Source organism: Harpia harpyja, chromosome 10 (assembly GCF_026419915.1).
Source record: "Harpia harpyja isolate bHarHar1 chromosome 10, bHarHar1 primary haplotype, whole genome shotgun sequence".
Taxonomy (NCBI): Eukaryota; Metazoa; Chordata; class Aves; order Accipitriformes; family Accipitridae; genus Harpia; species Harpia harpyja.
In genome coordinates, this window is record NC_068949.1 from 20,055,222 (window position 1) to 20,079,028 (window position 23,807).

The 23,807-nt window shown below is 38.2% G+C and overlaps 1 protein-coding gene across 42 annotated transcripts in view; it reads left to right on the plus strand.

The window, feature by feature from the left end:
- The window catches only part of KCNMA1 (potassium calcium-activated channel subfamily M alpha 1), a 526,550-nt gene that overhangs the window by 27,093 nt on the left and 475,650 nt on the right, over positions 1-23,807 (plus strand). Inside the window, exon 2 of one of the 42 annotated variants that reach the window (XM_052800292.1) lies at positions 12,996-13,404. The exons of the other annotated variants lie outside the window; for them this stretch is intronic. Within the exon in view, the coding sequence (XP_052656252.1) occupies positions 12,996-13,094 (99 nt within the window). The 3' untranslated portion in view covers positions 13,095-13,404. Of the gene's footprint in view, positions 1-12,995; positions 13,405-23,807 lie in introns of those variants that run through there. 42 annotated transcript variants of the gene reach the window in all.

Below are 23,807 nucleotides of genomic sequence, written 5' to 3' on the forward strand. Positions count from 1 at the left end.
TGTGGAAAGGCAAACAGGGATGTGATGCTGAGCAGGGAGGAGAGCAGTGAGTAATGGGGTGATCTTGCAGCTGTCATAACAAAAGATATGCTGGGTAAAGCTATGAGAACAAAGTAATGGGTGATACAGGGCTGCTTTTTTTTGTAGTGTCTCTATAGCCTGGTTCTACATGTGCTAAATGGTAAATTCTCAAATGCTTCATGGAGGTTCTTGTGTAATTCAGGCTAAGGAATTCTGGCCTAAAATGTTTCCCTAGGTACAAAATATGAAATAACTAGATGGAAATGGAATAAAGCTAATTTAAAAATATTTACTGTTTTATTCAGGGGAAGGGGCATTTACAAAGTATATAAATGCATTTTATATTTCAAAATTAATTGTTCAAGCTTTTATAATTATATAATCAGGAAAAAGTCAAAGTTGTGTAGAGCTTTAATTTATATGCAATAAATCACCAGTAAGACTATATAGCTGTGTTTGACTATTAACACATGAAAATAGTATTAGTTTATCTTTCCTTGAACATGTTCTTATCTGTCTCTTTTGCTTTCAGAATGTAATCTCATAAAAGTTGCAGAAGCAATAATGAGAAACTTTATTTTTAAAATGTCAGTTAAAATTTATTAGGTTTCATACATGAGGTATGAGCCTGGAAGTTGAGTAATTGGGTGGCAGGGGAAAAAAGGAAAAACATGCTGTATGATCTTGGACTTGCTGCTTTGTGGGATATGCATGTGCTACAGTATATAGTCATGTCTGTCTAAGGTTTTTCTGTAAGTATACAGGTATTACAGACTCAGTTTTTTTGTCTTTTTCTGTACCTAGCTGGCACTAGAATATATGCAGATGAAGCACACAGCTTTCTTAGTACCAGCTAGGGAGAAATTTGTAATGTTCTGAGAGTGTTCTTTTTTTTCTGCTGCTGCATTTGACTATATGCCGTGTTGCACATATCTCAGGTGCTCTATGTAAAGTCTTTTGATGATCAGGCAGTGGTTGCATGCTGGAAAGCGTAATCTACAGCATCTAAAATGGCCCTAGCAGCCAGGGTTGTGGTGCGCTGTTGCTGTTACCGCTCGGTTGCGAGTACTCACTGTCGTGTTAGAAGGCTCCACGTGCTTTCTCTTGTTGTGGATTTAGTGTGCCTGCTAGTTGCAGGAGGGTGGGAGTCCTCTCGACAGGCTTGAAGGTAAAGCCATGCTGCCTCCAACTCTGTCTGGATTAATTTGTCACAAATGTTTCCTGTATGAATGCAGCCTCTTGAGTCTTATCCCTTGGATCTAAATGTAAACAAAATGTATTTGTATGGGACAGACTTAACAGCATTGAGGATTTACCCATCTATGCAGCAGGAAAACCACATCCACTCTGGCATGAGTTTGGGGAGGCTATGGGCTCACATCCTGGTGAGGTTTGAGTAATTGATTGAGAATTCATAGCTTGCTTCCTTATTACACTTGAGGTGGGTACTTGTTTTATTCATCCTTTTCCATTAGATCCCAGTTTGAGTCAGAGGGTGTGCACAGAAATGCTGGCTATGATTGTTTTTTGGAGACAGTGGGCTGTACAAGTTCTTGCTCTGTGTTTCCTATGGACTATTTATTTTTGCATATTTTCCCAGTTGCAGCCTATTGTAGTTAAAGGTGCGTGTGAGGTGGTTGTTTTGTTTTGTTTTTTTACCTGTGGTCATGCATCTTTGTGGTCATACTCCTGACAACTCTTCTACTGTCTGCAGTCACTGACACATTCACCCTCCAAGGTGTAATGGTTGAGTTCTAGTGATTTGGAAGAGCAATTTGCTTACAGGGATGCTAATCTGGATATAAGACTTTACACTGTAGAAACCACCATGATGACCATAAACAAGAGTCCTCCCTTCCTATATGCCTATGCATTTTCCTGTTTCAATCTATGTTGTTCTGTCCAGCTACAAGAAAATGTACTTGTAAGAGGCACAGTGTTTTGCTCTTTAATTCTTAAGACTTTTTATTTTTTTAAGAGGTGTAGTATCTATCTGGCCAGCTTCCTGCCTGTAGAAGGCTCTTCTGCAAGATGGAGGACACTTGAAGTTTGTAAAGTAATTTGAGATTTTGGTGTGTAAGCTGCTGTGGAAATGTAAGAGATTGACTTACTGACCTTTTGGGGGGGGGGGAGAGCCAAGTTCTATGTTTTATCTGTTTGTTTAGTGGAGTAAATCAAAGATGGTATCTAAATTTTTGCTCTAAGAAATTTTAATATAAGATTGATAAAAATTATATAAATGGTGATAAGTATAAAGGATGAGGTAATGCTTACATAAACCTGCATAAAAATAAAACCCAGACTTGGGTACAAGGATTTCCTAAGTAAAGATAGAATTGGCCAGATAAATATATGCCCCCAGATTCCTCATTTGTTCTTTCTATGCCATAGGGCAGCAGTGCTGCTTCCCTAATAGTGTTGCTTCTTCCCTGTTCCATTCAGTGGAAATCTTCCATTCTTAACAAGGGCTTGATCCACAAGAGGATTGCTTTCTGTCTCTCTGCAATCTTTATTCATGGTAGTTTCCACATTCTTAATTTATAGACATACCTAAAATCTAAAGTGGCATTCAGTTGATAGGCTTCCAGAAGATTTGCCTGAAGAGTATAGTGGACTTCTTAATGAGTGGCAATACTGACACTTTTTTCAGTTTCCAAGGGAGCTTTCCTGCAGTTTGTTAAATGGGATGCTGATGGAAGTTAGCCCCTTTGGGTAAAAGAAACTTAATAGAGTTTTGGGGTTTTCCTTGTGGTGAGATGGAAGGTCTTGGATATGTGAAACATCAAAAATGTCTATAAATTATTGTTAAAATTGAATAGGCCTTACTAAATGAAATGATTATATGATTAGAAATTACTAGAAAACTTGTGCGTGCTATACAATAATTGTTTCATGAGGAGAAATTGGAATTGTCCATAAAATAAGGAATTTTTTTAACAGCACTTTTCCAGCAAGAAATGAATTTAAATTAAGCTATGCTTACATGTCTATATATACTGTTTTCTAATTAAAACCAAACCCAAACAAACAAAAGGAACAGCTGCAGCATGACCAGAATGAATCTCCTTTCAAGAGCAATGTGCTCCTTATGAAAGGTAAGTTTTTCTGATCTTGGGGATTGTTCTTGGAGCACAGTGGAGGATGCAAGGACTCTAGGAATATCTAGAAAATCAGGAAGGAAGGATTATGAAGGAGAAGACTATCCAACACGTATTTGAAGACAAGTGACTCTGGTAGTGAGGAGTCTGCATTGTTACACAGAAGGGTTTCTGATAATCTTAGGGGCTTTGTAGTGTGGCGTTTGGATAATTAGCGTCTATGCCCTGCCCTGGTCAAAGGGAAGTTCAGCATGACAATCTTTGGGCTTTAGCTTTTCTGTGAAGGCTGTCATGAGTGCAGGTTCTTGGATTTTTAGCTGTGGGGAACTGAGAAGGTGCACTCATGAAGCGTGCTGCATTTTAGCCAGACATATGGCATATGTTCTAACAAAAGTGAGCTCAATATCTAGATGACACTAGTGATGATTCTCTTGTATGTGTGCAATGTGCCAAATACTGCTTTGCATCACTTGGATGGAAGCCCCTTTCATCTTAAGTCACCTGTTTCAGAGGCAGCTGGGTAATGCTTCCAGCTCTTTCAGCACCTGTGAGCTTCTGTAAGCTGATTCTGGTTTGAAACATTCAGCCAAAATAATTAGTAGAGACTTTCTGGCTCTTCTCATGTCTGGCAAGTGGATTACACTTAAGAACAAGTGGACCTGCTCTCCCTGTCACAGCAATCATTTGTGGCAAAATGACAGAATGGGAGATGAACAGAATTCCTTTACTGTACACTTCCTTAAGGTGATTCTGCAAATGCAGAACTTTTGTTTCAGCTGCTCTTAATATTCAAGTAATGACCCTTAAGTAAGTGCTTTTGTGAGGGTGGTGATATGAGCATAGTGCGCACACAGATGCACACATGTATATGCTCGCTTTATCTATGCTTATGTATATGAGCAACTTATATACATGCTTTACTTACATAAAAAATGTAATATATGGGGTATTCCTTTTTATAAAGGCAAGAGCTAATCCTGTTAAGCTTCCTTAGTTTCTTCTGAAGTGGGGATTCTGTGACACCATGCTTAAACATCTTTCAAATGTTTTGGGGAAGAGAAAGCTGAAGAAAAGGATTGTTTCTATTTCCTTTTTTAAGCATAGGTGTACAGAATATAGGCAATTTGTGATTTTTTTCTTTTAAAAAACCCAACAAACAACTGAGCAGTCACAAATGCCTCTTTCCCTTTGATTCTGTTTTTCAACAATCACAGCTCAACCTTTTTTGAATTTTGAAGAACTTGTTTAAAATACCTGCTGCCTTTTTGAATGACTAGCATAATAAATCTCCAGCTCTATATATTGGCAGAAAATTATTTCTTTTCTGGAGATGGAAGAAAGAAGGAAAAAAATCATGGGAGAGGTATGTGTGAGAGAAAGAGATTGCTATATATATATCTCTCACCTATATATACACATGTATAGTTGGAGAGGAAGTGTTATTTCTAATAAAACTTTATTTGAAAACAGAGAATGGGAGAATGGAGGTAATTTCTTTAAGCTTTCAATGACACATAGAGCATTAATTTTTATTTAGTGTGGTGGGTTTTTTTTCTCACTACTTTGCAGAGAATTGGGATTGCAGCATACAAGCTTTTAGCTTTGTTTCTGTGCCCAGGTAAGCTGATGGGAAAGCTTTTTTGAAAGTTAGTGCAGGCTGAAACTCATAATGAGCAACTGGTGAGTTCATGTTTACATTCTTGTTGCATAAACTAGTTAAAAACAAACCACGATGCACGTATTTTTTTATATATATGCACACGCATATAAATGAAGGTCAAATGAAAAGCTCTCAAAAAAAAGGGAAATACTGACGTGTTTTTTAACAACCCTGGCATGTGGTTATTTTCAGTGACACTTGCAACTCTTCTCTGAAATTACTATTTACTCATTTTTTAAGAGAAGTGATGGGAGCTGTTTGTTTCAGGAAAGGGATTTTGCAGTTCTGTGTTCTTCCATGGGCTTCAGTGCAAGTGCTAGACCAGAGTGTTGGAAGACAAGAAGAATCACCATTTATGTGATGCATTTTCTTTGTGGGCACATTTCCATCTAGGACCACAGTAAAACTACTGGTACATATCACAGGCTACTACGTGGCAGAAGCCAGATAATGGTTCTTACTTGTTGCTGCTAGATTTGAACTGATAATTTAATCCTGAATCCTGATCATATTTACAAAGTGCCAAATCACATTTTTCTAGAGCATGAGTGCTTTTTCATTAGTGTTGCAGAACTGAAAAAGTGAGTGATGCAAGAGACGGGAAGGATTTTATGAATTCAAAAGAAAGAACAAATTTATCTAACAGTTTCAGGTAAAATGTAGAGTCTAATGTTGATTTGAATTTTATCTCAATCAGCAGTGTTCAGCTTTGTCCTTTTAACTCTAATAGTTTAGTTTTATTCAAAGTGCAACTTAACTAATTATATCGCCAGTATCCTAATTTTGGATGCTATAAATAGGATGTTTGCTGCCAGTGCAAATGCCATCCTGGTCTTTTCACTGCACTAACTTAGTTCTTGAGGGTACAGTGTAAGCTGGGACACAGGAGCTTCTCCGTAGTCCCTGTCACTTTTTATTTGCTGCCAGTGACTGAGAATCAGTGATTCTAAAGCTGGCCAAAAGTCTGAGTAAAAGCACTTCTAAAAAAATGCCCTTTTTAAAAGAAACTACTTAAATAGTTCAGCATGCCCTCACTGGAAGAGCTGAATTAACAAATGAGTTGCTTTAGTTTCACTGTGCTTTGAGTTGCTTTTGAGTCCACGTATCAGATCAAACTGGTTGTCCTTCAGATACTGCTTTGATGCCGCAGAAGTCTGTGTGCAGCAGGGCCCTTCCATTTCGCTTGTGATGCTGTTTCTCTTGGTACATCTTGGCACTGGAACGCAAGTCAGGAATCAAAGGTCATTTACCAGTGCTGCCATGAAATGGCTTCTCTTCATCCTCAGATGTAATGTAACAATACTTATTAAAGCTACCTTAAGAATGCTTTTGGAGATATTTGGGTATATGCAGGTCATGGGTGGTAGTCCAGCTAGTATTTCAGCATGGGATATAATGAAAACAGTGAAAAAAGAATGAAATAATGATTCAGAAGGAGTAACCCCCTCACCAACCCAACAAAGAAAACACAAAATGAAGTTTATAGCCACGCTGGCATGTGGCTCTATTTAAGGAGGAGGAAATTGCATAGTATAGCTGTCTCATGCATATAATATGTCCTTTAAAGATTTAAAGAATTAATAGATCTAAGAAGCTGGCTGGGTTAAATGCACTTAAAACAATATAAACAGTATGATGCAACAGTCTGCATCCCTGTTGTCAAGAGCATGCCTTGTAGTAGACGCATAACACTGAAGTACAAAATACACAAAGAATTTGTGCTTGTGGGATGCTTATGAAAAACCAGGTGTGAATGTGAGTTACCTATGAAATGTGAGAAAAGGGAATGTATGCTTGTAAAACAAAGACTTGATCAGGATTTCACCACCTCAAAATGAGTTATCTAAATATTAATCGGAGAAAAGCAGGTCGTGGCTTTAGGGAAAGTGAAGTACTGTTCATTTAATGGCTGCACTGTCAAAGAACTGGTTGTGGATGAAGGTAGTGCTGTATGCTTGCAGCACTGATCAGTGTCAATCTTTGAAGAGGGGAGTCTAAAACATGCTGGTTAATTTATTTAAACCTTTGGATCAGGTTCTGTTAATATTACTTGGCTGACTTTCTGCAGGTTACCTTGAGAAGCAGAGTGCAGAAATGCTTGCAGCTCCTTCTCCAAAATACCAAGATCCAAAATACATTTTAGTCTTTTTTTGGTTAATGTTTCGTGTGGTGTAAGCCTTTTAGGTTTGGTGTGGTGGTGGTGTTTTGTTTTTTTTTTCTTTTACCCTGATGTCATAAAGATGTAGAAGTGTTTTGATTTTTTTCTTTTTTTTTTAATTTATTTGCATTAAACCAGAGACTCTTGTGTAATCATGTCTTTAAGGAAACTGAAGAAAATTACCCAGATGTCACCAGCGCAGCCAGGTGAGATGGCCAAAGTGGATGGTCTAGATCATTAGGCTCCTCTAGATTATAACATGCAAGTATAAAAAACAATTAAAGTGACTGCCTCACAACTTCTGACTTTCTCCAGTTATTGCAAAGGAGTATTAGGTCCAGTGTCACTGATGGAGTGGCTGTGGAAGTGAAATTGCCCTCTAGCAGCGTGGCCATAGAAGAATCTTGGTGTTGTCCTCGTTGCCTTCAGTTTGTTTTTAAGAGTACAGCATTTCTTTATGTGCATGATTGCTCTGAAAGTGGATTATCTCTGATCAGCAAAAGGCTAACTCTAGGTAATTGCTGAAGGACTATGCCTGAGCAGGTAACATGAGAGGCATACAGTGATCTTGTCACTGTGTGTCATTTGTAAAGCATTTTATTTTATTGAGAATAGGACAGATTATCTGTCCAAAGCTGGTCTCTTCCATATAACCATTGATAGCAGGCATATTTTCACGATGGATTTGGCCCAGCTCTTGCGTTGATTAGAAGAGCAGGATTCCTAATTGTCTGTCAAGATTGTGCTATTTCATTGTGTTCTGAGAGTTAAAGCCTCTATCGCAGTAATTGGTGCTTGCTCTGAGCTCTGTTCCCTCGCATAGCTGTTTGCTATGAGAACATGGTGACTGTACCTTCTGTCACTTGAATTAGTATGAGATTGTGGATAAGAGATTGTATTGCCTTTTCTGCTCCTAGTTTTTCAGCTGCATCGTGCTTACCTGTTGAGGAAGAAGTGCCCTTGACTAAGAAGGTAAGTATACACATTGTACAGCAAACCCACTGCAGCGATTAGTTGATACTTTCTTGTGGACATCCATCCCTAAATCTTTGGTGCCTTTATGCAGGTCTCCTGAAACAGCAATATTACCAGTCTGGCAGGAGACCAGCTGAGGCAGTAAAATGCATCATCATACTTAATGCTGCCACTATAATAGCTAAGGGTTTTTTTCTTGTTATCTGACCTAGCTCCTTGCATGGCATATAGATTAGTTTTATCTGCACTGTGTGAAATTAAAAGTAACAATACCTGAAACAAAAAGTAGCTTATCAGCTCCTGTTCTGCAGAGGCAGAAGTAAAAACTGTGTAAATATTGGCTGTGTTTAGCATCCTGTATTACAAAACGTCATACAGATACGTACAGGGAAAACAAATAGGGGATTGCACGTTTAAACACGAAAGGGCTGAGGGAAGAGGCACGGCTCTGCAAGAGTACCAGCTGGGAGGTGCACCCATCCCTGCTAGTGCGGCACGGTGCCTATTCTTCAGCCTGTGTGGTTTGTATGTAGGCTCTGAACTTTCTAATGATCAGCAGGTCCAGCTCTGGTTTCAGAAATATTTCCCCCCTCACTTCTTAATTATTTTGGAGCATTAACGTCCCCCAATAGTGTTCTTTAGAGAATATGATTGTTTGCCATAACAGAGCTTGTAGGGAGGGCTTGGGCTTATGCATAGCTATTGGATCAAAAATAAAATTACTAGTCAGTGAACTGAGAAGTTAATGTTTCAGCAGTGTCCTAGCCTTTTCTTTGGTCCTCCTAATAGATTCTGCAGTTTTGGGTGTAGTGTTTCTGAGCAGTTCTAGTTGCTGCCTGGGTCTCTGTGGTTCATGCGTTGTGATGGTACAGAAAGTGATGCCTTTGAACACGTGAATCTAATAAATTCTGTTTGTGCCACTACATAATGAAGTGTGTGCTAGTAACCTTTATCCTGAAGATTCTGTGTAAATACAGGATGCTTCAAAATAAGGAAAGTCCTTTAATATCACTAACACCTTCAGAAAAGCTCTCCCCGCCCCCCCCCCCCCAAATAAGAATTTAACTAGAATTTTTGAAGATGGGTAGAATTAATAAGACTAAAAGGGAGCTAGATCTATGGACCAGATAATTACTGTAAATGGAGGTTACAGGTTACAAAAATAGCATGATCAAGTAGTTTTCCATTATGGAAGATGGGCAGCTTACTTCTTTTGACCCTTGGGAATGAACTGCCTCACTCTGCTTTTGAAAAAAATCTCTCACCATTTCTAATTATTTTGTCAGTTTGTCATTCTTGAGTATCTCCTCCGTAGTTTGGAAGTAATTTGAATATAGATCTCTGTCCTTCTCTTCTGACTATTGTTTTTCTGTGTTGCAAGTTGAAATGAGCCAATTTACTCCCTGGGATCTCATCATGCCAAACCACTTCTATTTATACATGGACACCATCTTTAGCAATTCAGTAGGGCGTTTTTAAGGAAATGCCTGCTGTTTTGGCAGCTGGTTGGGAAGGAAATGAGGAACTGAACTGTGTATTTCTGTAGACCCCGTGAAAATCACTCCTTGTGGGAGACCTGTGTGTTTTGAATAATCAGACTGTCTCCACAGCAGTCATAGGTGGGACTGGAGCTGGTGGGGACAGAGTGTTGCTAACTTTAAGCTAGATAGTTTGAGTAATAACAACAGTGTAGCTATGGCAACACACAGCTCTGCTTCGGCAGGCCACTCCTTTTAGGCAAGTTTTGGAGCCCATGTTGAACTCCAGGCTGTCATAGTTATGCTCCCATCAGTACTTGGCAGAGGTGATGTTAAGCTAACTAGATTCATAGCCACCTGAGCGACAGCCAAAACCTGAGGGGGGGTGGGGGTAGGATGCAGGTCGTCTCCACCATTTGGAAGCAGTCGGGCTTGCTGAGGGAGATCTGGGTGATGCTGGTGCCTCCAGCCAAGCCCTTGAGGCACGAACCAGCCTCACAGCCTGGGGGCAGGAAGGAGGATGCAGAGGGCATTGCTGCAGGTGATGGGAGCCCTGGCTGGTGATAGGAGGAGGGTGATGGGTCATCATTCAGTTAGGAAGGTCAAGAGCTTTAGTATGAGGTAAGAGGAGGGGAAAAAATGTTGGGATTGTTTAGTAAAGCTGGTAAAAACACATAGGACCTACTGCCATTAAAACCCTCCCCAGGCTTGAGGAGGAAAAAGGGGGGTGGGGGGGGGAACAGTGCAAATGGTTATTTCTGGATATATTTCTTAGATATGTCCTTCAAAATGAATATTTTATTTTTCAGACTAAAATATTTGGCCTTAGTTATTGGAAAACTTCATATTTTCTATAAAAATCAAAAATTCTAAGGGAGAAAAATGTTCTCGTTTGGAACAGGGAGTAGTTTCTCTAATCACTACTACTCAACACATGAAGAGTTAAAAATAGTTGGAGCTAAGCAGGTCATTCTAAGTTAAATTAGGGCAGTTGACTGTAAAAATGTAAATATCGTTGGTAATAGATGGTAGAAATAGTGGTTACATCTATTTACAATTTGGTACATGTATTTTATGAATTGTTGGAAAGGGTACGGCTGGCAAGAAGACAGCTTGTTTGTGCAGTCCAGCCTGTGATAATCTGGGTCAGATCAAACAGCCCCTTTGAGGGAAGGGGAGACTCTTCTTCCCTGGGAGCAATGAGCTTGTTCAGTGTCGTGGTTCAGTGTCCCAGCTGAAACCAGGACATTCAGGTAGAAGAAGCTTCAGGAGTATGAGGAGGGAGCAGGGAGACAGCTGGGGAGGTAGGAATTAGGGAAGCTGACAGCAGGAAGGCCACTCAGGAAAAATTGTGGTAAAGGGGGACCTTGCCTTCCCATAATAAGCAGACTTAGAGCCAATTATAAGACACTTTAGTGGGAATGTGGAGGCTTGTTTCAACTTGAGAAACAATCAGGAATGGATCAATTAGAAAACGAGGTTGGCAAATGGATTGTGTCCTTTCTTTTTTCCCATCTGGTGCAGCAGATGTCAAGTTATCATAAGGGACTACCTTTTTCCAGTTTGTTTTAGTTACATGGAAACATTGCTTTAGTAGTTTTAATCTTTTTAGTAACTTCCAGCAAGTTCACTTTTGTGAAGAGTTGTGAAGCAGAATCCATGGAAGCAGCCAAATCTTGGATCAGTTGTATTTGCCTCAACTGTGAAGTACTGTTAAAAGCAAGGAAGAGACTGCTTATGACCAGTATTGTAAAAGCTATTTGTAGTTTCTTGGGAGCTTTGGGTCAGTGATGAGAAACCTAACTGCCTTTGGTGCTGGCGAGGAAGGAATATACTGTTTGGTCAATCTTACACTGCTGTTGTTTTGCTTTCAAGAAAAAGTGATGCCATTCTGTCTTAAAGGTTGGACTGATTCTGGATCTTGTCCTACTGATCTTCATTTAAATATTTTTTTGTAATGGTAATGTCATCTGCAGAGTTGTTCTAGTATTACATAAGAAATGCAAAGGTGCAGTTGTTGTTTTTGAAATATTCCTTTCTACTGTATACACCAAAATGGGAAGTCCCTAGTTTATAAATATTTTCATTTTACTGCATCTTCTCAAGGGACATATGCATATTTTGTTTTACTTTTTGTACCGAACTGGGAAAAGAAACTCTTATTACTTATTCAATTAAATTAGTTTCTATAAATTAATGAGAAATAATTGTGTTTATATGGGCCAAAACTTCCTCAAGGGGACATTAAATGGTGAGTGATTTAAAATACATTTAAGCTACCCATTGAGATGAATTTTGATGGCAGTAGTGCAGCACTTTGTCAGATTTATTACAAAAGTTGCAATAAATCAAAGAAATGCTATTAATCTAGTTTAACAAACAACAAGCAAATAACAAGCATGATAGGTTTGATAAGCCACAATATTGATGTTTGCTGAAACTAATGAAATACAGATATGATATTTGCATTAAAAAGAATATAGGTGGATTTTTGTCCTTCCAGGACACAGAGTGTGTGATCCTAATTCAGACCACAGTCAGTCTATATCACAGGAGTCCCAATCCCATGCTTAAAACTGGTTTCTGTGGCAGTTTCTACCAGGGTAGTTGTGTATATATGTGTGTGTGTATACATATATAAAAGACCTAAAGCATGCTTAAAGGAGTCAAATTGTGATGTAGCAATGACATGAGAAATTGAGTTTCATGTCCTTAGTTCAGAGAATTGAGTTGCATCTCGTACCTGCTATTTTGCCTCTCTCTTGCACTGGTCAGGTTGCTGTTGTTCCATCTGACCCTCATGTGCTTTTTTTCTACTCTCCCTACTATTTTTACTGTCTGTCAGTCACTCTCACTGTTCTGGCCCTGTTCTTCTGGCTGATGGGACACTCCTCTAATAGATGTTCCTATGCCAGTAAGTAATACTGAACTCGACTGAAGCCAAGTGAATTGGTTTGTATTACTTACCTTATTCTGATGTGCAATAAATATACATTTTAAATTATATCCAGCACAGAACAGAAAATATAAAAGAAAAAATCAATACCCTGAACTCGGATTTTTTTTTTTTTTTGTTCCAAAATTTGTCTAGTCTTCTGACTTTACCAGAGATACTTAAGGTCAGTGAAGAGCTGTGTATTGGGAATTTCTGTTTGTGCTCTATTTCTTTTACCTAATCTTGCTGTTAATGTATCTTATTAAAAATACAAGGCAAAAGTGGAGCAAATAATTTGATTATTATCAGTTCATTAGGCTTAAAACATGAATTAGAGCCAACTTCAGCTTTCAGATTCATTCACGTGGCTCACACTGAAGTCGGTGAGAGGCACATGCATATTCACAAATCCAGAATCTGGCTCTTTGCCCGAGATTTTAGTAGACCAGTGTTCAGTGAAGGCTCTGAGGTAGTAGATCATTTGTTATTTACAGCAGATAATGAAACATTACTCTGATTTTACTTGAAGCTTTGTTACATAAAGTCTTTAAGTTGGTAGAGGAAAAAATACTCTCCCAATAAATTAAAAAATAAATGAGAAGTTAAAAGAAGGTCTGTCTACTTCGTAAAGGAATTAAGATTTTTTTTTTTTTTTTTTTTTCTTTTGAAGTGTTTCGGCTGTAAAAACAGGATGACAAAATGCTTGCTTGGACTTCAGATTTCCTTGGAGTTGCATTGGACTCTGGCTATTTCTGTGTCGCAGGTGTAGTCGCTTTCCTCCCAGCAGCTGACTGCTCCAGAAATGCCACTTGGAACTGGAAACCTTGAAAAATACTTCACAGTTTTCTTGTGGCGAGAAGTGCTTCTCACCACGTAAAGTTTTTGGATCGCTGGGCTGAAGGGAATGGCAGTTTTCCTGTAAGGTGAAGCTGCCCTTGCTAATCTGGGAAGCGGCACCCAGCTTGCATGGCGGGAGCAGTTTCTGAACCCTGCTGATGTTTTCTGCTCTCTGCGTACCTGTAACTGCCCTTCACCCAGGCAGGGGGGCTGTGCCCACCCCCAGGGAAGAACAGAAAATTATCTGTATGCATAAGGCATCCATCATTTGGTGAAAGGCTAAACATTTCTTTTTCAATAAAACTGTGTTATTTTAAAAGTGGTGGGGTTTTTTTTCCCTTCCCCTTTGCGCTGGATTTCAGCATTTCTTCTAAAGTACAAATGGTAACAGGGAGAGCAATAAGGCTTTGGGTGGGGAGGGGAAAAAGAGCATGCTTTTTGAGCATTAGAGAGTCCCTTTAACGATTACTTTTGAAATAAGTTGTTGATCAGTGAATGAAATCTTCTGAACTGTTGTTCTCCTTGGGTCAGCTCCAGTGTAAAGGGCAATTGATCTCCCTCCTGCCAGGTGTCCTTGTGCCAGGTATATTTTGAGTAATCTTGAAGAGGTAGTGCAATATTTCATCATCTGGTACTGTGGCCATGTTATCCAAATAGGTGCTGCATCATGTATAATTACAGTCCAGATATCATTACATGCCATGCAGCCACAGCAGTTAAATTACCTCATGACGTCACTGTGTAAAATACAGCAAGTCAAGTTTAGTGTGATGGGTAGGCTTGTAAAAGCAGATGTCTGCTTCCAGCTCTTAGCAGGCGATTTATTTCTCAACAAAATGTTTTGTCTCCTCCTTGCTACAACCAGAAATCACTTTAATGCTGAATGGCTTTAGTCTTCAGTAGGTTTTCATTTAAGGAATTTCCCCCTCCTTGCCTGCACGCTGCATAGAACAATGCCCTAGAAATTAAAAATAGAAGTAGTGTCCCAAAGGCAATGTCTGTCTGCCAGCAGTATCTATGACTTGCTTGGTGGCAAGTGTTTTAGAATTGTGAGCATGAGCTCAGTTGGAAAAATGTAAAACCTGATCTCTTCTCCTAAGTTTAATACTGTCGCTCTTCCTTATTTTCATTCTCGTACTGTGCCCTATGAATTTTAATAGTTTTAATTTACATCCTGTGGCAAGTGCAGCCATGGAGCTTCTTACGCACAGTCAGGTTCTCTGCAGCAGATGTTGACAGGCTTAGCTGTTTGCCCCATGGAGATGTGCATCCTGCTCTGCATTTATATTGCAATCCAAAACATCCCTTTTGGATACTATCCTCAGTGCTGCTTTAATATCAGCAGGGTGTCTTGAGATCTGAGAAAATGGGGAGATCCCTAGTTCCCCTGACCTCACCAGTATTTCAATTGAAAATGGAAACATTCTGTCACAGTTTGATCTGGTGACAGACTGAAGATGATGAGGAACATGTGGCTTTCTTTTAAAGTTTTTCTCTTTGCAAAAAAAGAAAAAAAATTATTTTCCATAGATTGCTTCTTGTACAAAATTTATTTTAATTGAAATTTTTTTCCATTTTCCTTATGATGAACATTGATTTTTATTTTTTTTTTTCCACCATTAACAGCAGGAATTGGCCTCTTATTTAAAAACAAACAAAACCCACACATACCCCTTTAATGCCATTTTGGGGGTCATCTGACTTAATATGGATGGAGAGGCAATAATGCTACCCTCCAAATATATGACATCCGCTGTGTCCCTCATTAGATTAGTGGCTGAGTCCAAACCTCTGTAGGATGTGACAGTTATTGAGAAACAGTACAAGGTGATGGAAATGCTGGATGTCTTCTGTCCTCCTTCAGAGTACCATGTTTCAGGTCATGGCTGGGGGGGATGTGGCATGCAAAACAACCAACCACTCTTTTTTTTTTATAGAAACGGGCATGATAATCTATGCTTATTTACTAAATGACAGTTTATTTCCAAAGTTACAATTTGACTAATGACAAATAAGCTAAAAGTATTGTTAAGAGGCAGAAATGTGCTAGACCAGTAAGCAGACTAGTTACATGCAAAAGATAAGTTTCATAAATCCAGTTGGTACGTCACAAGCCAAAAAGCACAAGAATACTCATGCTCTCCCCTTTGTATTTTCTTATAAAATGATTTTGGTCTTAGTACTAAGATACGTTTAAAAATTTTAAATTATACCATGTTGGTACTCTGCTAGTTGCTTGAAGTGCATATCTTATTACAATGGATCATGAATCTGGAAGCCACCTGTCTGTGTATATGTATTACTTAACTGGTGTGCATGGGTAAACCTGAAATAAGAATCCCTCCAAAAACCAGCTTATCAATGGAAATACTATTCACTGAAATGCTCTGAGGGAATTTATAAACCTGAAAAGAATCTTTTCTTTTTCAGATGTAATGTTTGCCATAGCACAGGAGCTGACAAATAATTTGAATTCAAAGGTATCTTTACTTTTGTCACTGCAGCTGAAATAACACTTTTTAAAATTAAAAATTTAAAACTAAGACTTGTAAGACTGCTCCCAACCCCCATCTCTCATTTTCTTATCTTAGTGTGCATTGAAAAGATCAAGTATCAATTACAGTTTGGGCTATCACTAGCGAATGCATTGTATGTACGCACACAACACTTCCATCTCCTGAAGAAATCTTGTATTGAAGAGATTTGCTTATATAGGGAGCTATAAATATGCATATTCACTTTATGGTGTCCTTATACTTTTAATAGTATAGTTTTCTGGTTTCTTTCCAGTTATATCTCTACCAATTAGCAAGGAGAGAACAAAAATCTGCCCTAGGTATCTTCTCTATTAAAGATTGTGATTTATTTTTCTTTTCCCTTTCTAGGGGAGAAAAATTAGAAACAATGCCTGAAAAATTTAAAATAAGTACATGGCAACATGTGTCCATAATTGGAGTACATCAATATGTTAACTCAGACAACTGAATGACTGTAATGCAACAACAGAATAAGCACAAGAAAGAATTAACTCATTTACATGAAACAAAATATTATATGCTTGATATTAGATAACCTGCCAGACCAATAGCTTGCACTCTTCTGTTCTTGGCTGTAGGCATCATCATTATGATACCATTTTACTGCTTTTTGTGTTTTTCTGCTGACTTTATTAAAAAAATGAAATACTGCTTCAGCATACCTGTCATTAAATTGTGAGGTTACTGAAAAGGTTTCACTAGCCTGAGTGGTTAAAGCCAACTATAATAGCTTCAGGGATACCAGGGTTTAACAGTCAAGCATGTTGAAGTGATGCTTTAAAAGAAAACTTTCAAAATTTACCTGTAAGGTGGTAAATTAGTTAAAGTAAATAAAAATAAATTTTAATGTGAAGTTGAAGGCACAGAAATTGGTATACAGCAATCTTTTGTGTGTGCATTGTATACCTAATGAATACCTGTAAAGTTGAAAGTTTGCAAATACATAAACCTCCATAGATTTAATAGTTTTGAAACTAAAACCTAACACTTCATACAAGGTGCTATGTATATTACTGCATTTCACAGTGGACCTGTTTGTTTCTAGTGGAAGCCTGGACAACACCCATCTTGACGCAGGTTTTTTCCAGGCTTCATTAAAATCTGGATTCGCTACATGTGAAAAATGTTGGTCTGCAGGGGAATGAATGACAAACTAGAGTACTAAAAGACACGGGGGTTTGTTTTATTCGTTTGAAACGTTTCGTTTGGGCAGAGCTGACTGAACCATGAAAAAAAAGGAAAGGCTTAGAAAAGACGAGATCTCAGCTACAGCTGACTGGCAAATGGCCTGCACATTCAACCCCAGTTTATGGATTATTGATTGGAAAGGAGATGAAGTGCAGCTCCTATTCTCAAGCCAAGCAGACTGCCTTACACAGAGTGCAGCTTAACTTTCTTTCTTAATTAGCGTGGAATACATAATGTGCATGGAAAAAGGGTCTCATTAACAGGTCAGAAGAAGTTAGGTTAGCCTTTGTATTGCCTGTCCCAATGAAGGCAGTCATGAAAATGAACCTAGAATGGTTGGACTCGATGATTTTGCAGGTCTCTTCCAACCGAAATGATTCTATGATTCTTTTTTTTTTTTCTGTTAGAGAAACTTATGTTCATGAACTGTGTATGTAATATATACTGTGTGTATATATATTTTTCAGTCTAGTACCTCATCAGGTTTAAAAAATGAGGGGTTTATCACAGAGGGGTTCTCTTCAACAGAGAAATTCAAAGCACTGAAATAGTCTAAACAGAGCTGCAGAGAACAGACACTGAAACCTGATTAAAAAAGCCCCCCAAACACACCCCACCCCCCACCCCCAACCAAGGTCTAAAAATTATGCATTTGAATTTTATGAAAAATAAATCATGAAAGTGACATCTTGGGCAACGTTTTAAAATTGTAACTGTTTAGGCAGTGTATGAACTAAATAGTTTTCACCGGTAAAGGGAAGTAGGATGATATCCCCTCAACCCCTCTTAACTTCTTAGTCTTCCTACTATCAAGCAAGTGCCTGTCTATAGTTATGACTTGAATATGTAATACTCTACAAGGTTTTTTTTCTTTTTTTTCCATAGCAGCCTATGGGATTTGAAATCGGTTAAACTCAATTTTCATATCTAATTGGCAAAGAATTTGGGCAGAAATGAAATTAGAGGGCTCTTCTGGCTTCTGCCTGTGGCTGCTGTAGCACAAGGGCAGGTGAATGTATATGAAGAGGCAGGGTTGCCCTGCTCTGGTAATGCCAGAATAGTGGGGTCACCCTTCCAGGCAGCCCTTGGTTTTTTTTCCTGTCATCTTTTGCAAGGGATATGTAGTCTCATGCTTTTGATACTTTTCAGCATGCTAAAAAGGCCTGTTTATTTACTATCATTAAGATTTTAGAATCCAGTAGGTATCAGCTCCTACAAATTAGAGAAAAGTTTAATTACTTGTGTTGCTGTAAAGAAAATTCTTGAGCATGAGAAATAAGATAAATAGATTGCTGGCTAAAATGCCAGGTGGCAAAGCAAGGAGATAGAATATAACACCTTACACTTCAGGTGAGAAATCTGTGAGGGCTTACTTAGTGAGGATGTATATAAATAAAAAATGGCAAATTCAGTCTGAAAACTTATTTTTTTCTCATAAAGCTGCAAGAAGAGGGAGAGGTTGAGGTTGACATAGGACATACAATGTAATCAGGATGGGAAATACTAAAGCATATACAAATATGCTTTATAATAATAAATATATTTAAATTTATCTACAATAATATTTATTTCTCTTTGTACCAGGGTGAAATCTTGGCTGACAGGAAAAAATAAGTCACTGGTTTGAAAAGTAAGAAAAGGTCAGGGGGTCACCTTGAATTTATGGAAATAATTAGAAAAGATAGTTGCTTTATTTTGCAACACGATGTTGTTAAATTGATTAGTAATAACTTAAAATTATTTGATGTCTGCAGGCTGCTGGTGTGGGAAAGTTTGTGGAAAAACTGTCAGGGAGGTTTATTCGGTGTCTGGCAGACTTGACAAGGGCAAGCACTAGGTTCTGCTGTAAACCTAATTTTAGTGTAAAGTCAGGAATAATTTGCTGAAGCTTACTGACGTACAGGAATGTAGAAGCGTGATAAATGATACCTTATGTACATTATATTAATCCCTCCCCTCCAAAAAGTCCCAACAAACCCACGAGAGCAAGAAATATTAATTTTTGTCCTTGCAACTCCTATGCCTGACAGTCTGAGTCAGCAAGGTGCCATGACAGAGGTGGTTAGCCTCCCAGCGACTTACGCAGTGGTGTTTATCTGAAGCATAGCAAATATAATTCATGGAAGGCCATAGGGACCCTTGCATAGTGTACTTTTGAGTGGGCTAGTGAAGCGCCTGGTCACTTCAGGAAAGCATGGTGGTGACTCCAGTGGCAGTAATTGCATTCCTCATGTGATACACGATGTTTTTGTCAAGTGACTGGCATGCACGGGGGGGTTTCTGACCTTCTTGTACTGCTTGCTGAGAGTAAACTGATGTGACTGGTGTTTCTGGTCCTCAGTAACAAGGTGCTAGCCCAGCTCTGTGCAATTAATATGGTACTTGTTGGGTTTTTTCAAGCTACTTCTGATAGATCTATTATCTTACCTGGAACAAAGCTCCCCAGGAGTGCTCCAGTGAAATGTGTTCTTTTTGTCACAAAACACCATTTTGTCAAAACTGAAATGTGTCAGTCTTGACAAGTGTCCCCTGGAAGACAGGATGACTTTTGGAAAGACATACCTCCTTTCTTGTCAGCTTGTCAGGGCTGTGAAGTATTTCAGGTTTCCAGCACCTGCTCCTCTGGGCTGAGAGCTGCAGTACTGCCGGTGTCCCTGTCGCAGTGCTGGGAACCCCACAGCCTGCTGGGCTCTAAGGTCTACTTCAGGGTCTGCTTTCCAGCTTTGCATTAAATTCTGTCCCCCACTTGGTATGAAACAAAATCTTATTTAAAAAAAAAAAAAAGTATGTAAAACTTTCTATAGAATAGAAATTCAGAGTTTCAGATACCTGTGTCTAGTAAGTCTTTGATCCATGCAGAATAGGTAGTGCTTAAGGGTATTACAGTACACCAAGAAGCTGTATGTTTTGAAGAGAGTGCGTTTAGGCCTGTGCTGAAGAGTTGATATTTTAGTTGGAATATTTTGCTTTCAGGAACAATTTAAACAAATGGTGGCCTAATGTGACTTTAGTTGCTACAAAGGCAGTAGGTAGACATGGGAAGGAAAGCAAATAAAAAGCTGATATGGCATCAGGACAGTTCCTTTTGGTTTAGGGCAGAGATATTTTATTAGGATGTTATGTGGAAGAATATTTACTCTGTTGCCATCTTTTTTTGTACTTGATCTGTGGATTAATAGAGGCTATATTTTCCAAAGCAACATTTTGATGTTTCTGTATTGCACTGATTATATAGGCAGTAGTTTATACAAGTATCAAGAAAACACAGATCCTTCTGTGAACATTTTGTAGTATAGTGGTATTGAAAGGAAACTCTAGGATGCAGTTCAGAAGAAAAGGTCCTACCATACTGCAATGGAAAAAAAAAAAATTGCTATTTTCCACACAGTGTGTGATTTTTGTTGTTTAGTATACTTGTGTATTATAAAAAATTCATGGTCTAAGATAACTTAGGATAGCAGTTCATAATAAGAATAGGTATAAAAAGATCAGTAATGCACATAATGCTGTCTAAGGCTGGAGAAGAGTGCTTTTAATGATAGGGTTAAAGAATATATAAGTATTGAATTGTTAATTAGTCTAATAACCTTTATAGAAAATGTGTGACATGGAATGATTTAATTCTAGCTTCTGGGGTCAGTTTTGCCTATCCACTCCATAAGCCACTGTCTTATTTTGGTTTTACCACCTTTTATCCCTCTATAATCACAATACATATGTCTAGAGCTGTACTGTCTCTGCTTGATTAATGCTGTGATAGTCAGCAGAATACATTGTTTTGAAATATCTTTTGTAAGGTTAAACTGTATCACTGACAAGGATTGACAGCCGCTGAGAATACAATAATGAGGATTTTACTCCTACTGTCTGTGCAAATATATCACTGAAGTTTATTTCCCTCATTTACCTGTGGAAGCATTTACCTCTGATGCTGCTCCCCTTGTGATTTACAGCTGTGTTCCTTTCCTTATCAAAACAACATTGGTTTGTATAGTTTATGTTAATATAAAAATACACAGCTTCTTGTGCAAGAAATTATGGTTATAAGGTAGAAAGGCAAGGGAAGTACTCCTTAAAAATAATCAGGATCTTGTTATCTGTTCTGCAGTGTTTTCCATAGGTAGACATGGCCTATGGAATGTAGTTTGAAAAGATCTGGTGTGCTTTGTGTGCCAGTTGTTATTCATCATGCCATCAGCAGGCTTTTTTTTTTCCTCACTGATACACGTGTTGCAGGGAGACATCAGTAACTAGTATCGATAAACAGGAGAATTGTTCAAGTCTAAATCATTTGGCTGATGCATGTACAGACCAACCTGCAGTACTTTGCTAGGAAGCATCCCAGACGCATGTGTGTCTGCGCTTCCAACAGCATGAATATGTATTTACTCCTTTTCAAGTAGTTTATAATTATAAACTTCATGGAGCCTTTCAGAGGGTTACAGTACTGCAAAGGTACAACCAATAACTCGAAGCATCTCGAAGGTCAGTGCTGGTTTTCTTGAGGTGGGAGGCTGTCATCCATGCATTTTCTCATTTCCTGGTTGTTACTGCCACTGTCCCCCCGACTACCCAATAATGTGCAAAGCCGGCCTTCCTTTTCTCTTCATGTGGTTTGGACTGTTTATTTTAATAAAGGAGTTGTAGTACACAACAGAGAATATAGCTATTATTTTAGTGGAGTCATCTATCTTAACGTAAAGCTTTGGATAGTCATCTACTTTAGCACATGCTATGAAGTCTTTTGTCTCTGTCCAGAATCTTCCTGAGACTTTATATGGCATTACCTAAAAAAATCACTCCTAGTGCTAGAACATGGGTGACTTAAATAATTATGGCATGTAGAGCAGAAACCGTAACAATATGTGAAGAATTCTAGAAAGGAGGAGATGAACACATTCATAGAGTAGCAAAGCCTTATTTAGCACATAGACTCGTCCAGGTAAATGCGTCATAAGCAGGAAAGAAAAATAGGAATCATAGTCAAAGGAAATTAGTCGTGGAAAGGGACCTGGAGTCATCCTAACTCTCACTGAGCTGGACTTGCTGATTTGGCTTTTGTTTGTTTGGTTTTTTTAACCTTGGCAACTTCTTAGTTTTGTTCTACTTTGTCCTTATGTCATGAGGAAAATCTTATTTTTATTTCCAGTTTTGATCCTCAAACACAAAGGAAAAATTCAGGGAACTCCCCCCCCCCAATAATTAAGTGTAAAAGCTTGTTAATGGAAACCTATATAAGAAAATTAATTCAATATAAATAATGTATAAAGAAAACCTAGCTATACAGCATAATTCTTCTGAATCTTATACCTAAGTTCAAAAGCCCAGAGAACTTTTATTTTATTATCATAAAGTATACTAGTACACATGCTGCTAATACACATATATATTATTCTATTCTTTAGTCTTGCTGGCCTACTGATAGAAAACTTCTTCACGTTTATCACTCTTTCCTGTTCTGTTTTCCAGTAGTGTGACAGCTTAGGTTTACTTATGCCAATTTAAGCTAGTTTAGGTTAATATATTTGCTATAAAGCATTCCAATGCCTACTCAAAGTCCTTTAAGCCCTACCAAAAATGAGATGGCCTGATCTGGACCATCTTTGATAAACCAGCATGACTCATCACTGCTATGACTGCTTCTCTCCGAAAGGCAGTGAGTGGAGAGATTCTGTTTTTCCTGTTAGATTTAATGATGTGATTCAGAGATATGGTTGTAGTGATACTTGGTTCTTCTTTAAAGGTCTTTGGTTTTAGACTCGATTGGTATTTGAATGGTAGACTGGTGGGAATGGAGGTGCTGCAAGAAAAATGAATGCTGACATTTCAGGAGAAGATATTGTCTTCTATGAGAATACTAAAACTTAACTGCGATCTTGAATATTGTCTGAATTATGTTTTTTCTGATAGTATACAAAGTTAGTATTTGGGAAAGCAAGAACATTGAATCATCTTTTTCTTAGACACTAATATATCCCACTTCTATGAAGAATCAGCTTACAGTTTCTTCATTGGCGCAAAAGAATGCTGTCTTTAAATGTGGTAGATAACAGAAATGGTGTCTATAAACAAGCCGAAATAAAAACCATAAACCAAACCAATAAAAAGTAAAATTGCAACTAAGCTTACAGAATTTTATTTGGTTAGGGATTGATGAGAAATACTTCAAGGTTTTGAATGGACAGTTTTGCGGATGTGCCTTTTTTCCCTTTGTGTATATATTGCATACATCTGTAAAATGTTGTCGGGGTGTGGATGCAGAGACTGCTTTCTCTGACTATTCCAGTGTGAATCCATGGTTGGGTTCTGTAGCCTGTGTGATTAACTCCACCTTACTTCTTCAGTTTTTCTCACCTGTTTGCAGAATACCAGCAAATAACTTGTCAGGCCTGTAGTGAATAAAGAGAATGTGATATTGAGTGGTAGAAGCTCCTTGTGCACCTTCCACTTCACTCTTATAGTGGTCATCACTTCTTTCCTCTTGAAGTTGCACCTCTACCTAATAAGCCATCTTACTGGAGCACTTGATTTTCTCAAGAAGAATAAAGCTACTTTCATGTCACTTGGAGCAGATTTACAAATGCCACACAAAAATAGCGTAAATAAGAATTAGAAGTTTCATTTCATACTCTTAGTTTCATTGAATGATACTTTAATGCTCGCTAAGCCCTCGTTTAAGTCAAATTATATTAAATGAAACTGTTCAGGGATGAGAGATTACTTAGCATGGCCAAAGGTGGTATAATCTAGCCCAAGTGCAAGTTTCCAGTTTGTATCAGCTGAACAATAATAAAAATGAAATAGCTTAATTGGTACTTTTGGGATTTGCTGAAAATATGCTACAGAGGCATGGCTTGAACTGTATTCAAAATAGTAACACAAATATCTGTGCTGTCATATTTAAATTTGCTATGGTTAGA